The 15,144-nt window shown below is 39.8% G+C and overlaps 1 protein-coding gene across 1 annotated transcript in view; it reads right to left on the reverse strand.

Moving 5' to 3' along the window:
* The window catches only part of LOC136875966 (adenylate cyclase type 6), a 364,554-nt gene that overhangs the window by 151,298 nt on the left and 198,112 nt on the right, over positions 1-15,144 (reverse strand). Inside the window, exons 16-17 of the mRNA XM_067149581.2 lie at positions 7,615-8,139; positions 2,591-2,707 (exon numbers count right to left, since the gene is read on the reverse strand). Of these exons, the coding sequence (XP_067005682.2) occupies positions 2,591-2,707; positions 7,615-8,139 (642 nt within the window). The remainder of the gene's footprint in view (positions 1-2,590; positions 2,708-7,614; positions 8,140-15,144) is intronic.

Below are 15,144 nucleotides of genomic sequence, written 5' to 3' on the forward strand. Positions count from 1 at the left end.
GTTAGGTTTTTGTGATATATTGTAGTTAATCTCGCTACTGTAAGAATACTGGAGCTGACGTTGCCATAGTTACGGCAGTTCATTTCTTTATCCGATTCCTAGAGCAGCGGTAGTGTGGTGCCAATATCTCCGTAATGGTTGGTTTTAGGGCCTTTAAACAGGGTTTTCGGGCCCGTGGAGCTTACCGAGTTTTGTTCCTTGTGTCAAGGGGCTTAAATTGAGCTTTGTCTCGTCCCTGTAAGACAAATTCGATATTTTGCCTATGTTAGCCTAGTATTTTTATATATCCCCCCCATACCCCCTCCCCTGAATTGTTTTGAAAATAAAATACAGCCCATGACCATCAGGGATAATGAATATTTATATTAGTAAAATAATTTTTAGAATCGGTCCAGTAGTTCCTGAGATTAGCCATTACAAACAAACAAACTTTACCTCTTTATATAACAGTATAGATATCGGTGAAGCTAAATGATAAAGAATGATGGCGAATATAGGCAAACCTGTAAATTTAACCAAACTTGGTACACAGATGACTTAACACTATCTGGAGAGAAATACTGTGGGAGTAAGACACACCTAGCACCCCTAGGGGTGGAGTGGGCAGGGAATAACATGTCAAAATAATAAAAAATGACCTATATTAGTGTTGAATCCATAGTTTTTATGCATTCAGGAAATAGTGGGTTTGAACCCCACTGTCAGCAGCCCTGAAGATGATTTTCCATGGTTTCCCATTTTCACACTAGGCAAATGCTGGGGCTGTACCTTAATCAAGGCCACGGCCAATTCCTTCCCACTCCTAGCCCTTTCTTATCCCACCGTCACCATAAGATCTATCTGTGTTGGTGCGACGTAAAACAAATAGAAAAAAAAGCATAATTTTCGGGGTCACTGAGATGAATAATGACACTCTGGATGGCTTCAAGTCCAAATTCAGTCAGCATCACCATGGGAAGTGAGAAGGGTTTAAAAAGAGAAAATGTCCAAAATGTCCGAGATTATGTAAAGAGAGTGTGCGTGCGTGCGTGTGTGTGTGCGTGTGCGTGTGTGTGAATTCCAGCATAGCTATCAACCAAACATGATATACATATGACTTACTGTCTGGAGAAAAATACTGCAATGGTAAGACACCCTTAGCACTCCTACGGTTGGGGGTTGGGAGGGAGTGACATGTAAAAATCATTGAAAACGACCAATATTGGTGTCAAATCCATACTTTTTGTTGTCGTTGAAGTAAATTGTGAAATTTAAGATACCATTCAAGTCTCAATTGGCATGGGAGATGAAAAGGGGTGAAAAAAGAAAATGTCCAAAATGACCGAGACTATGGATGTATATATATGTGTCTGTTCCAGCATACTGTAGCTCTCAACCAAACTTGCTACACATATGGCTTACTACTTGTATCTGGATAAAAATACTGTTGGTTGAAGACACCCCTACGGTTGGTGGGGAGGAAGGGAGTGACATGTAACAATCACCAAAAATGACCAATACTAGCTTCGAATATGTGCTTTTTGGAGTCACTGAGATGAACTGTGACACTCTGGATGCCGTTTAAGTCCTTCGGCATGGGGTTCAGAAGGGGTTAACGTAACATCCAAAATGACCGAGATTAGTGTTGAATCCACAGTTTTCAGGTTCGCTAAGCTGATTGGTGGTGGTCCCAATGGCATTTGGAATCGTGTTCAGACAATTTGGACTACCACAAGGACAGGTTACATGTGAAAAAAGTAATGTAAACATGAAATATCAATCACTGTCACAATAAAGAAATCTACAAAGTTCACTTCACAAACATAATGTTTCATTATCAATTCCCACTGGCAGGCTGACTTCTCATGCGATTTCAACTTCTCAGCTGACCAGTCTTAAAGAGGAATATGTCATAGGTCATAGCAAATGTTGGTGGATGATTTATTCATAAATACACACTACAGAGCAATCCTCAGACAAGTTACCGGTTATTCCCTACAGCTTGTCTGGGTGAGTGGATGATGCAATAGCCACCTGACCCATATAGCTCACTCAGTGATGTCACGGTCTCAGCTAGTCTACGATAAGCTAGCGTACAACGTACAGTATCACTGCATCTTATACAGCAGTAATTGATCGGTTAATTGCATTTAGTGGCTTCTGAATTAAATGTTGAACAGTGTATTTTTGTGTGCTGTAGATTTTTAAATGCAATTCACACTAAAATTTTGAAGATTCATGAGGCTGAATTGCAGAGAGTGAACGGGAATATCATCATATGCTGCACTGCTTATCTACAGACTGAGGGAGAACATTTTCAACACTTACTGTAATGGGGTAAATTTTATTATTTTTTTGTCTATTTTCACTGAGATTATCCATTCATCAAAGTGGGTTTTAAAGGAACAGTCAGTGCGATAGTGACTGTACTCTCATTTACCAACACACGATATGCAAGAAGGACTGAACAGTTATCAGACAGTTTCCACATATAGATATTTCTGGAAATGTTGACCAAAACTATCCCTGCAATCCAGTCCCTGGTATCCAAAAGAAACAGTAGCATTAAAAATGTAATATTTTCCTATTGCATAGTTTGATATGAGCTTACCAGGGGTGTGACAGTGACAAGGTATGTGATGAAAAGAACAACAGATGCCAACACTTGAGCAACAGCTCGATTCTGATAGACCCTGGATGACAAGTTTCTCAAGAACTCGGGAACTCCCTGGAAAAGAAGAAATTATTAAATATATCCTCCTGGAGTTTCAACAGTTCACACATCTTCATATTTGTTCATATAACACAAATGCAGAAAGTATAAAAAAATATATCTCCTTCAAAAAATGAAAATCCTCAGCCTGTTTCCAACCATTTGATTGGGTCAGGAGTGGAATGAATGAAGTCCCTTTCTAGTGGTGAGGATAGGAATTGTGCTGGCTGCCAGAGCCCATTGTATTCTCCTGGGGCAATGATTAATGACTGAGAGAAGAAATGATGTTGGAGAATGTTGCTGGAATGAAAGATGACAGGGAAAACTGGAGTACCCGAAGAAAAACCTGTCCTGCCTCTGCTTTTTCCAGCATAAATCTCACATGGAGTGAACGCGATTTGAACCATGGAACCCAGCGGTGAGAGACTGGTGCACTGCTGCCTGAGCCACGGAGGCATATCTCCTTCAAATTATCAAATATTCCACAGCTGTTTTGGTTTTACAAACTATTTTATGAAACAGGGTACACTCAAATCTGAGTATACTCACACTATTGCTTTGTATGGAGGAAAGAGGCAATCTAATATTGTACATTCCAGCCTCTGTCTTCTGTTAAAGATGGGGAAGGTTATTTCAACAGTAAACAATCCAGTTCCTCTATTTGGGTGTATGTTATCTCATTGTTTACCAGGTGCAAACTGTATGGTATAGGTGTCTAATAGTTATAAACAATTTTCTCATAATAAGGCTACATAAGTATCAGTGATACATATATTTTGGATATGTAAGTAACTGGTGTCACATGCACACTATTGCTATTAAGAGTATAGCATCACAGATGATGGTTCACAACTTATTTAGATAAAAATGTAGGAACATAAACAGGAACAAATTATACAATAAACTCAATGACAGGTTGTCAGAAGAGGGAGTAACAAAGAAAGGACACTAGGATAAATATGAATACACAAAAGGTAAAGGACGGTCTCATGTTGATAAGATTAATTTGTTCTTGATTTTTTTTTTTTTTTTTACGTCGCACTGACACAGATAGGTCTTATGGTAACGATAGGATAGGAAAGGACTACAAGTGGGAAGAAAGCGGTCATAACTTTAATTAAGGTACAGCCCCAGCATTTTTCTGGTGTGAAAATGGGAAACCACGGAAATCATCTTCAGGGCTGCTGACAGTGGGGTTCGAACCCACTATCTTCCAAATGCTAGCTCATGGCTGCATGACCCTAACTGCATGGCCAACTCGCTTGGTCATGATTTTTAACTGAATCTTCATCTGTTAATAAAACCTTAGTCAGGAACATGTAGACTCAATTCCAAGAATTGTAACTGTTTTTGAAAGTTTTTTTAATGGCATGTGGCCTCCTTGCCACCAGAACAAGAATGACGACAGAACCATCAATCAATATCAATCAATCAATACTGATCTGCATTTAGGGCAGTCGCCCAGGTGGCAGATTCCCTATCTGTTGCTTTCCTAGCCTTTTCCTAAATGATTTCAAAGAAATTGGAAATTTATTGAACATCTCCCTTGGTAAGTTATTCCAATCCCTAACTCCCCTTCCTATAAATGAATATTTGCCCTAGTTTGTCCTCTTGAATTCCAACTTTATCTTCATATTGTGATCTTTCCTACTTTTATAAACGCCATTCAAACCTATTCGTCTACTAATGTCATTCCACGCCATCTCTCCGCTGACAGCTCGGAACATACCACTTAGTCGAGCAGCTCTTCTTCTTTCTCTCAATTCTTCCCAACCCAAACATTGCAACATTCTTGTAACGCTACTCTTTTGTCGGAAATCACTCAGAACAAATCGAGCTGCTTTTCTTTGGATTTTTTCCAGTTCTTGAATCAGATAATCCTGGTGAGGGTCCCATACACTGGAACCATACTCTAGTTGGGGTCTTACCAGAGACTTATATGCACTCTCCTTTACATCCTTACTACAACCCCTAAACACCCTCATAACCATGTGCAGAGATCGGTACCCTTTATTTACAATCCCATTTATGTGATTACCCCAGTGAAGATCTTTCCTTATATTAACACCTAGATACTTACAATGATCCCCAAAAGGAACTTTCACCCCATCAACGCAGTAATTAAAACTGAGAGGACTTTTCCTATTTGTGAAACTCACAACCTGACTTTTAGCCCCGTTTATCAACATACCATTGCCTGCTGTCCATCTCACAACATTTTCGAGGTCACGTTGCAGTTGCTCACAATCTTGTAACTTATTTATCACTCTATAGAGAATAACATCATCCGCAAAAAGCCTTACCTCCGATTCCACTCCTTTACTCATATCATTTATATATATAAGAAAACATAGAGGTCCGATAACACTGCCCTGAGGAACTCCCCTCTCAACTATTACAGGGTCAGACAAAGCTTCACCTACTCTAACTCTCTGAGATCTATTTTCTAGAAATATAGCAACCCATTCAGTCACTCTTTTGTCTAGTCCAATTGCACTCATTTTTGCCAGTAGTCTCCCATGATCCACCCTATCAAATGCTTTAGACATGCCAATCGCGATACAGTCCATTTGACCTCCAGAATCCAAGATATCTGCTATATCTTGCTGGAATCCTACAAGTTGAGCTTCAGTGGAAGAACCTTTCCTAAAACCGAATTGCCTTCTATCGAACCAGTTATTAATTTCACAAACATGTCTAATATAATCAGAAAGAATGCCTTCCCAAAGCTTACATACAATGCATGTCAAACTTACTGGCCTGTAATTTTCAGCTTTATGTCTATCACCCTTTCCTTTATACACAGGGGCTACTATAGCAACTCTCCATTCATCTGGTATAGCTCCTTTGACCAAACAATAATCAAATAAGTACTTCAGATATGGTACTATATCCCAACCCATTGTCTTTAGTATATCCCCAGAAATCTGATCAATTCCAGCCGCTTTTCTAGTTTTCAACTTTTGTATCTTATTGTAAATGTCATTGTTATCATATGTAAATTTTATTACTTCTTTGGCCTTAGTCTCTTCCTCTACCTCGACATTATCCTTGTAACCAACAATCTTTACATACTGCTGACTGAATACTTCTGCCTTTTGAAGATCCTCACATACACACACTCCCCTTGTTCATTAATTATTCCTGGAATGTCCTTCTTGGAACCTGTTTCTGCCTTAAAATACCTATACATACCCTTCCATTTTTCACTAAAATTCGTATGACTGCCAATTATGCTTGCCATCATGTTATCCTTAGCTGCCTTCTCAGTCAGCTCAGTCAGGAGTATATCTGGTGTAAAATTGGAAGGCTGTATGTGTGTGGTTCTCAGTGGTGTCTAGTTAGCCATTTTTATTCTGGATTTTCTGTGGTTTCCCATTTTCACTTCTAAGAAAATGTACCAACATGTCGCTTTAGAAGTACATAAAATTCAATCACCAGTGTTTTGAACTTCTCCCTCAAAAACTAAATTGATGTGTTTTTTTCTCAATAAGCCATTAAATTTACTCAAGGTGGAAAATTTGGAATGAACACACGGTAGATTAGAGGCATATAAAATACGTTTATAATAAACCAAGTATTTTTAGTATTAATCAAATTTAATTATTTTATAACTGCTATTAGCCTATACCAATTACCGTATTTCCACGAATAATACCCGCATATTTTTTAAAAAAAATTGAGGCACGAAATTGGGGTGCGGGTTTTATTTGAGTCAATGTTGGCATTCTTTTTCAAAATTAGCCTTCCTAAAATTAGGGTGCGGGGATGATTCGGTGGCAGGGATTATTCGCGTAAATACGGTATATTAAAAACATATTCAACACTTGTTATAAATAAATGAATAAATAAATATGTACCGTAATTCTACCGGCAGGACGACCCAAAGGGGTGCGGGCCAAGGATTTGGACTAACAATAATTTCATAAGGTCCACGGAATCGAGGGGCGAGCTTCCCGGAAGGCACAAAATTCTTAACAAAAATATTATCTCCAACCGCAAGATCGCTAGGTCTGCACCCCTTACCGTAATGCTCTCTCTTCTTCTCATGACACCTTAAGGTTTTCCTTGGCCTTTTTCCAAATGGCCCTGATGTTAAGGGGGTCAATCCTTCCTGGTAACAGCTCATAAATGCTCCAAAGATTACTGAGCGGGGAGTTGGGAACGAAAGAAAACATGAGAGACACAGGAGAAAACTGATGTGCTTCATGTACAGCGGAATTAAATGCAAAAGCAAGCCATGGCAATGAAGTGTCCCACCTAAAAACATCGTCATGATGGAAAGCGATGAGTGCGGACTGCAAATTATTGACTCTCTCCACATAAGACAGTTGAGGGTAATACGGAGACGTTGTCACATGGGTAATGGACAGACTAAAGCAAAATTTCTTAAATAAATTTGATGTGAACGCCCTAGCGTTATCGGAAACCAGGTACTGGCTAGGACCAAAGGATGAAAAAATAGTTTTTAAACACCTTATGGTGGATTCTGCCATGGCTAACTTCGTCGGAAAAAACCAAGAAAAAAAGAGTGAAGCCATCGACACAAACGAAGATGAATCTATTGCTGTCCGTCCTTGATTTGGGGAGGGGACCCACATAATCGATAAAAAGATGTGCATGGGTCGCGTAGCCTGGGTAGAAGACAACAGGCAGACACGAGTATTAAGGGAAGGCTTGCTTACCCTACAAATTTTACATGCTTTGACCAATTCGCGGACTTCAGCATTAAGCCCCTTCCAAATGAAGTTTTCTCAAATCTTTTCCCTGGTCTTAAACACTCCCTGATGATCAGCCAAAGGAGTTTCATGGAAATATTTAAATATCATAGGTACTAATACCGAGGGTACAACTACTTTCATTTTGCGATCATGGCGGGAGGGACAACAAAGAATCCCATTCCTTTACACATACGGATTAACAATCTTGCCTTCATTCAACTGCTGCACAATAGGCCCTAAGATGGGATCTTCCACTTGGAATTTAGCAAGATAATTGTATAATAACGGGGCATCAGACAAGATCGCTCCAGCAAGGGGTAATGAAGTTAGGGACTCAGGGTCTGAAAAGTCGTCATCCTGAATAGGCTGACCATAGAACATGCGACTAAGAGAATCGGCCACAACATTGTCCGAGCCTCGAATGTGCCGAACATCGAACTGAAACGCCGAGATTCTTATGGCCCATCGAGCTAGACGGCCTGTTTTCCTAGGCTTGCCCAGGACCCAGCTCAACGCTTGGTTATCTGTTTCAAGTTCGAATTTTACATGTTCTAAATACATTCGAAACCTCTCCAAGGCAAACAACACAGCCAAACCCTCTAACTCATAGACTGAGTATTTACTTTTGAGAGGAGACAAGGTCCTGGAAGCGTAAGCAACAGGGCGCCTGCCCAAATCGGAATCCTGCAGTAGAACAGCCGCAACAGCAGAGGATGAAGCGTCGGTCTGAACAATGAAGGTTTTTGAGAAATCAGGCATCACAAGTACCGGAGCATTAGATATTGCCAATTTCAGATCATCAAAGGCCCTGTAGAACGAAGGGCATTAAGAGGCCCAGCACGCTTAGCAAAATTAGGAATAAACTTCCGGAAAAGGTTGACCATTCTGACGAAGCGGGCGATGCCTTTAACGTCCTGCGGGGGTCTGAATTCATGAATGGCATGCGTGCGAGACTGGTCGACAGAAACTCCATTTGATGACCCTATATGTCCTAAAAAGGACATCTGTGGCTTCGCAAAAGACACCTTAGACAATTTAACTGTCAATCCAGCGTTACGTACTCACGACAACACTTCGCTTAGGTGGTCAAGGTGGTCCTCAAAAGTTTCAGAATAAATTACAATGTCGTCAAGGTAATGATAAAGATAACAGAACAATTGATCCAGAAGCCTAGTGAGGACAGCAGTGCCAGTGGAAATGCAAAGGGCAGACGACAGAATTCATAGAGATTCCAATTGGTAGTGAAGGCTATCAAATGACGGGACTCCTCTGCCAAAGGGATTTGATAATAGGCCTGGTTTAAATCCAGAATGGTAAAATACCTAGCCATTCTGAACCATGAAAAACAAGAATGCAAGTCTGGGAGTGGAACAGATTGCAATATCACCTTCCTATTTAATGCCCTATAATCCAAAACCGGACGGTAACCTCCCTGAAGCTTAGGCACAAGAAATATGGGGGAGAAGTAAGCTGAAGCAGAAGGCCGAATTATTCCCTCTTCCAACATTGTATTGATTATCTCCTTCAATGCTTGCATTTTTGGGGGAGAAAGACAGTAGGGCGGACTCCTAACAGGAATTGAATCAGTGACCTCTATCTTGTACTCCAACAAGTTAGTCATCCCCAATTTCTCAGTAAAAACCTCGGGAAAGGCAACACACAACTCCCTAATGTGCTCGGCCTGATCATCAGGCAAATGGCTAAGATCGGACACCATTTCATCCTGAGGGGGCACCACGGCAAAATAAGAAACAGAGTTAGAACGCAATACAGGAATTTTAACAGTATGACAAAATTTGTACCAGCAGCACCCTTCCTGCATATCCAAAACCAAGCCTGAGTAAGCCAAAAAATCTAATCCAAGGATTATAGAGGACTGTAAATCTTTGGCCACATACAAAAGGAATTTCCACGAAAAATTAGCAACGCGAATCTTACACTTCACAACACCCAAAACTTCAACTCTAGAAGAATTAGCAGCCACGCAGGAAAAGGAAACCGGGTGGACGATGGGAAATTTGCACACAGATTTATGCAAAGCAAACCACCTCTCGCTTAAAAAGGAAGCAACACTTCCAGTATCTAAAAGTGCCGACACCAGTTCATTATTAATTTCAGCCTTGACAAATGGGGCCACACCCTTAATCTCTGTCATTATCTGCAAACACTCGGCAGGACAGGATGATAAACGTTCATCTGAAGACATACAATCCTTTTGACTAGGCAACGGCAAATTAATTTTCCCGGTCTAGTCAGCTACTATTCGGCCTTTGCGTACAATACCTCGCCACATGACCAGGGGTCCCACACCGAAAACATACAACATTCGAAACCCTAGGCGGTACCTCGGTACTCGAGCCACGACTAGGCCCTTGTGCCTGAAGAGATAGAGAAGGGCACTTATTACAAAGATGATCAGAAGCGCCGCAGCCAAAACACCTTTTTAACGGAGCAGGTTTGCGAGTAATTGAACGCTCAGTAACACCCCGATCAGAAGAAGGAAGATCAGCAATACGAAGTGAATCAGCATGATGAATGCCCTCCGCAGAGACAACCATGGCTTCTAGCTTGGCAAAGTTACAAGGCTGATCAACAAAACACAAACAAGAACGATACAAGGGAGCAATCCCTTCTACTATAGTAGAAACCACCTGCTCCTCCGTATATTTAAGTGCGAAAACCCTGGCATAAAATTTAATGTCAGAAATATATTCTGATAAGGTCTCGTTTAAACGTTGCACTCTAAAATAGAATTGTTGCACAAAAGAATTAAGAGCCCTAGTGGGGATAAAGTGAGTTAGTAAATATGCATGAAACTGATGTAATGATAATTGTTCAGATATTGCATTAACAATCTTATCAGAAAGAACTCCAACTGTATGCGGATAAATAACCTGTAAAATCTGTACATGCGTCAAACCGAATACTTGAGCAGATTACAAACCATTATTCTCGTTATTATTCCGTATTGAAGAATAGCTGATCACAAAGTTGATACAAGGAGTAATTTTAATACCATCTATTAAATACAATTTATTCCACAATTGTGTGGTTGAATACACATGGAAATTACCAGAAATTTGCAGGGTACATGTTTCGCCCACTGTTTATTGGGCTTCATCAGCCTCAATCAATCTTAAAACACACATGGTCTAAAGAGTCATAATAATTTACATAAAATGTATTGAAGAATATTTACGAGTGTTAATACTGTGGATGCAAAATGTTTACAGTACAAAAATATTGAATAAAACAGAACTTATGCTAAAATCACTTTGAAAAATTGAAACGTTCATCTAAAAGTAATTGTCACACATTGTTTTTTAAAAAAATAATCTATGTTTGACACTGAAATGGATCTTTTTGATAAAAAGCTTGAACAATACACATTACATTTGAAAAATAGAATATAAAAAATAAGGCGTTACAGGACAAGAACAAGATGGTTAAAAGATATAGTATTTGCTCATGTTTGAGGCTAAAATTTAAAATAAGGATGAAAATATGTAGTCAAATTGGAGGTGGTATAGATTAAGACACCTTGAAAAGTTGGATAAAAATCATAGTATGTTGTGAAGTGCTAAAAAGCATCAAAGAATTTGCCGTAAATGCTGCTAAAAATATCCAATTAAAAGAAGGTAGGTTGGACGACAATTTCGTGTAACCAGAAAATGCCTCATGTAGACATGGATGTCCGTAGTAAACAATGTTGTCAATTTATTCTCAAGATGTAACTTATGTCCTAATGTATCTGCAGCATTAGTCTGAGAATAAATTGACAACACTGTTTACTACAGACATCCACGTCTACATGAGGCATTTTCTTTTAATTGGATATTTTTAGCAGCATTTACGGCAAATTCTTTGATGTTTTTTAGCACTTCATGACATACTATGATTTTTATCCAACTTTCCAAGACGTCTTAATCTATACCGCCTCCAATTTGACTACATATTTTCATCCTTATTTTAAATTTTAGCCTCAAACATGAGCAAATACTGTATCTTTTAACTGTCTTGTTCTTGTCCTGTGACGCCTTATTTTTTATATTCTGTTTTTCAAATGTAATATGTATTGTTCAAGCTTTTTATCAAAAAGATCCATTTCAGTGTCAGACATAGATTATTTTTTAAAAAGCAATGTGTGACAATTACTTTTAGACGAACATTTCAATTTTTCAAAGTGATTTTAGCGTAAGTTCTGTTTTATTCAATATTTTTGTACTGTAAATATTTTGCATCCACAGTATTAACACTTGTAAGTATTCTTCAATATGTTTTATGTAAATTATTATGACTCCTTAGACCATGTGTGTTTTAAGATTGATTGAGGCTGATGAAGCCCAATAAACAGTGGGCGAAACATGTACCCTGCAAATTTCTGGTAATTTTCATGTGTATTTAACCACACAATAGTGGAATAAATTGTATTGAATAGGTGCTATTAAAATTACTCCTTGTATCAACTTTGTGATTACTTGAGCAGATCCAAGAATTCGACAAGAAAAAGAAGAAACGCAACCACATCACTCGCCAAATTCACAGAATAGCGAGGGCTGCCTTTCAGGATGTTATTCAAGGGATGAGGAATACTCAAAAAGGGTGAAACTTGCGAAAACAAGGTTGGCTGTTGACTCGTAAACTGATGTTTTGAAGAAACATTTAAAGAGGAGATATGCGGCTCGAGGGAAGCTTGCTGTCCGTCAGATCCAAGGTCAGGAGTAGGTTGGTTTAACTCGCCTACTACCGGTGCAGTGGAAGTTAGCACAGGCTTCATTTTGATAGAAGGACCAGCTAGCCAGCTAGAGGATTTGTCCTCTAAATGCTGAACCTGATTCAACACCTCCTCCTTTAATTCTAATGACAGCAGATCTTCCACACAATGAATGTAATGCATCAAATGACCCTGTACTCTTTTAAGGTGATGGGGCGAAGCTACGTTGCTCTCCAGGAAATCCATTACTGAGGCGATATCAGAGAGATTAGCCTCGATAAGGGATACCGAACTCACAACCTCGCATTCGGTATAACAGGGCACTGAAACAGTCCTATGTAAATTGTTCCTTAACCAAAGTTCATCAGCCTTAACCGTCCCTTTTGATTCTAGATTATGTATCGCTAGCTCATATAGCAGCTCCTCCTTCCGCAAGGCTCCCGGATAAACGATGTCTCAAGTAGCCATCGTATAACTGATACAAGACACAAGGCAGAGTTAAGAAATACCGAGATGAGAGAGCTCCCAGGGCTCAAATTTCGCAAGTAACTTAAGAAGAAGTCCAGATTGAACCACGCTCCTGGCTACCAGCAATTTGTACCATAACTCTACCGGCAGGATGACCCATAGGGGTGCGGGCCAAGGATCTGGACTAACAAAGTAAGGACCAACCCAGAGGCTACAATGCTCAAGACAATAGGTTAAAACAACTTGACTAGAACATTTATTTTTACAAATTAATAACAACAAACAGGTTTGGAAGCGCTTGAGAATTAACATGTTTAAGTAGAGGGTTTTGACCCGTTTTCATCATTCACCTGTAAGTAGGGGACCAGCCCTATATAAAACAGCAACATAATCCTCTCCTCCTACAAGAGGACTCACACCAACGTAAACTATTTGGCTTGGTTCCAGATAATATTCGAACAATAACAATGGGCTGAAATTTAGTTCACAAATTTTCTCAAATAATACACCATCTACAAGTCAATATAAAGTTGACATCCCATTTAGGTACATTTGCAAGCGAAACACATCGCTTCCCAAACTAAACACCCAGAACATTCTGGCACTTTACATATCATTTCCATGAGCCCATTCTTTAGCTCCTACCGTGACTACAAGCCAAAACATCAATAACGAAGGCTTAAGTGCCCACCAGTAGCTAATGATAAAAGAAACATAGAATTTAAGAGAAAGTACACTTAATTTCAAAGTACATTTTACAATGATAGCTCAAGACCAAGCTTGCTGATACCAGCCCACAAACCAAGATGCCAGATACATGGCTTTACATTACCATTTCATAATTCCTCCCTTCATCCTAGCAACATCTTGAAAAACTGAGCATCTTACCTCCCATACCCCCTCACGGTCTTTGGTTCGATGAAAAACAAGCGATCTGCTCAAAGTGCAATAGGTGAGAGTCTCCACTCCCCGGCAAGGCGAGCCAGCCTTGGCAGGAGGGAAATGACCCAGGCTTACGTCAGCGCGCTCCCTCTCTCAGAGAACCGGAAGGGAGTAAGCGCAAGCAAGCGGGGTATGAAAGAAAGAAAAGGGGATGGGCGAGAAGGGCACCCCAGGATGGAAAGAATTCCTAACCCTGGAGCCATAAGTTACGAACAGGGAGAGAACACATTTATTATAACAAAGCAACGGGCGTGATGCAAAGAAAGCAAGCATAATTAAATAGATATCAAATGAGCTAAATAGCAAAGCAACATACATAAAGTTTTTTAAGGGGGGGATAAAATTCACGGCTCAAAATAAATGCTTCATCATTAATAATTCAACATATCTACCTTGCGTGTCCCAGGAGTACTCTGCCCCCACCAACTGTGATATTCAGTGAAAGTGTGTGAGAGAGACAGATGTATACTGACAGTTGTGGCAGGTGGGGGTAAGCAGAAATGATCAGGTGTATGTTAGTTTATTTATGTTCAGACTGTACAGTGTGTTCTATGTTGAGAACAATCGTTTGTGAGAGGATCAACTGCACAAAGTTGCGCAGGTTAAATGAAGTTCATAACACCTGCATGCTGCAGAGTATTGGGTAGTTTTGTAACAGAAAGAAAAGGAAAAAACACTCTCATACACAGGCAGAACCAAACAATGGAAGAACTTTTGGCAGCTCACCTGTGCAGGATATTGCTGTTGAGGAAGTATTTTATTTTAAAAAATATGCACATTGTGAAAATATGTCCTTGATTTGGGTGTTAAGCTCAGTCTGGAAGTAGTGAGGAATATTCTCAGCTGAAAGTGAGAAAGGTCTGATAAATTGAAATCAGACTTGAGCCATTCAGAGTTTTGAAACATTTTTGAAAACATACCAGCTCCCACCTATAGAGTTCACACAAGTCACCTGCTGCGGGCTATTCTAAATGAATATTTAGCTTTCAAAACCACACTGAACTTATTAGGATGCATCAAGTACACCGTACATGCTGAAGAGATATTAAATGCAGAGCATAATGGTTAACCAGATAACTGTGATGACCTAACCCACAACCTTTCAATTCTGCATTCAGTGACCACTTTTATTCTGTAATCAAGGTCTCTTTGGCATGTATTACAACGTACTGCCCAGAATTTCCAATAATTTGCTCATGAAAACAGGAATACTTTCATTTATGTCTAATTTCCATCATCATCTTCAAAATAGTTACTCTGGGCTTCAGTACGGTGATTTATTTTTGGAAGCACGTGCAGAGTTTTCCAGCTTAAGTGTGTTCAGCACTTTCTGCGATTCTGTTGCCCTTTCAATTTAGAGAAGAGGTAAAAGTCACAGGGGGCCAAATCAGATAAGTAGGGGAGTGGGTAGTGGTAGGGTGACAGAGCTCGATAGCTGCAGTCGCTTAAGTGCGGCCAATATCCAGTATTCGGGAGATAGTGGGTTTGAACCCCACTGTCGGCAGCCCTGAAGATGGTTTTCCGTGGTTTCGCATTTTCACACCAGGCAAATGCTGGGGCTGTACCTTAATTAAGGCCATGGTCGCTTCCTTCCCAGTCCTAGCCCT

The sequence above is a fragment of the Anabrus simplex genome, chromosome 6 (genome assembly GCF_040414725.1).
Source record: "Anabrus simplex isolate iqAnaSimp1 chromosome 6, ASM4041472v1, whole genome shotgun sequence".
Classification (NCBI taxonomy): Eukaryota; Metazoa; Arthropoda; class Insecta; order Orthoptera; family Tettigoniidae; genus Anabrus; species Anabrus simplex.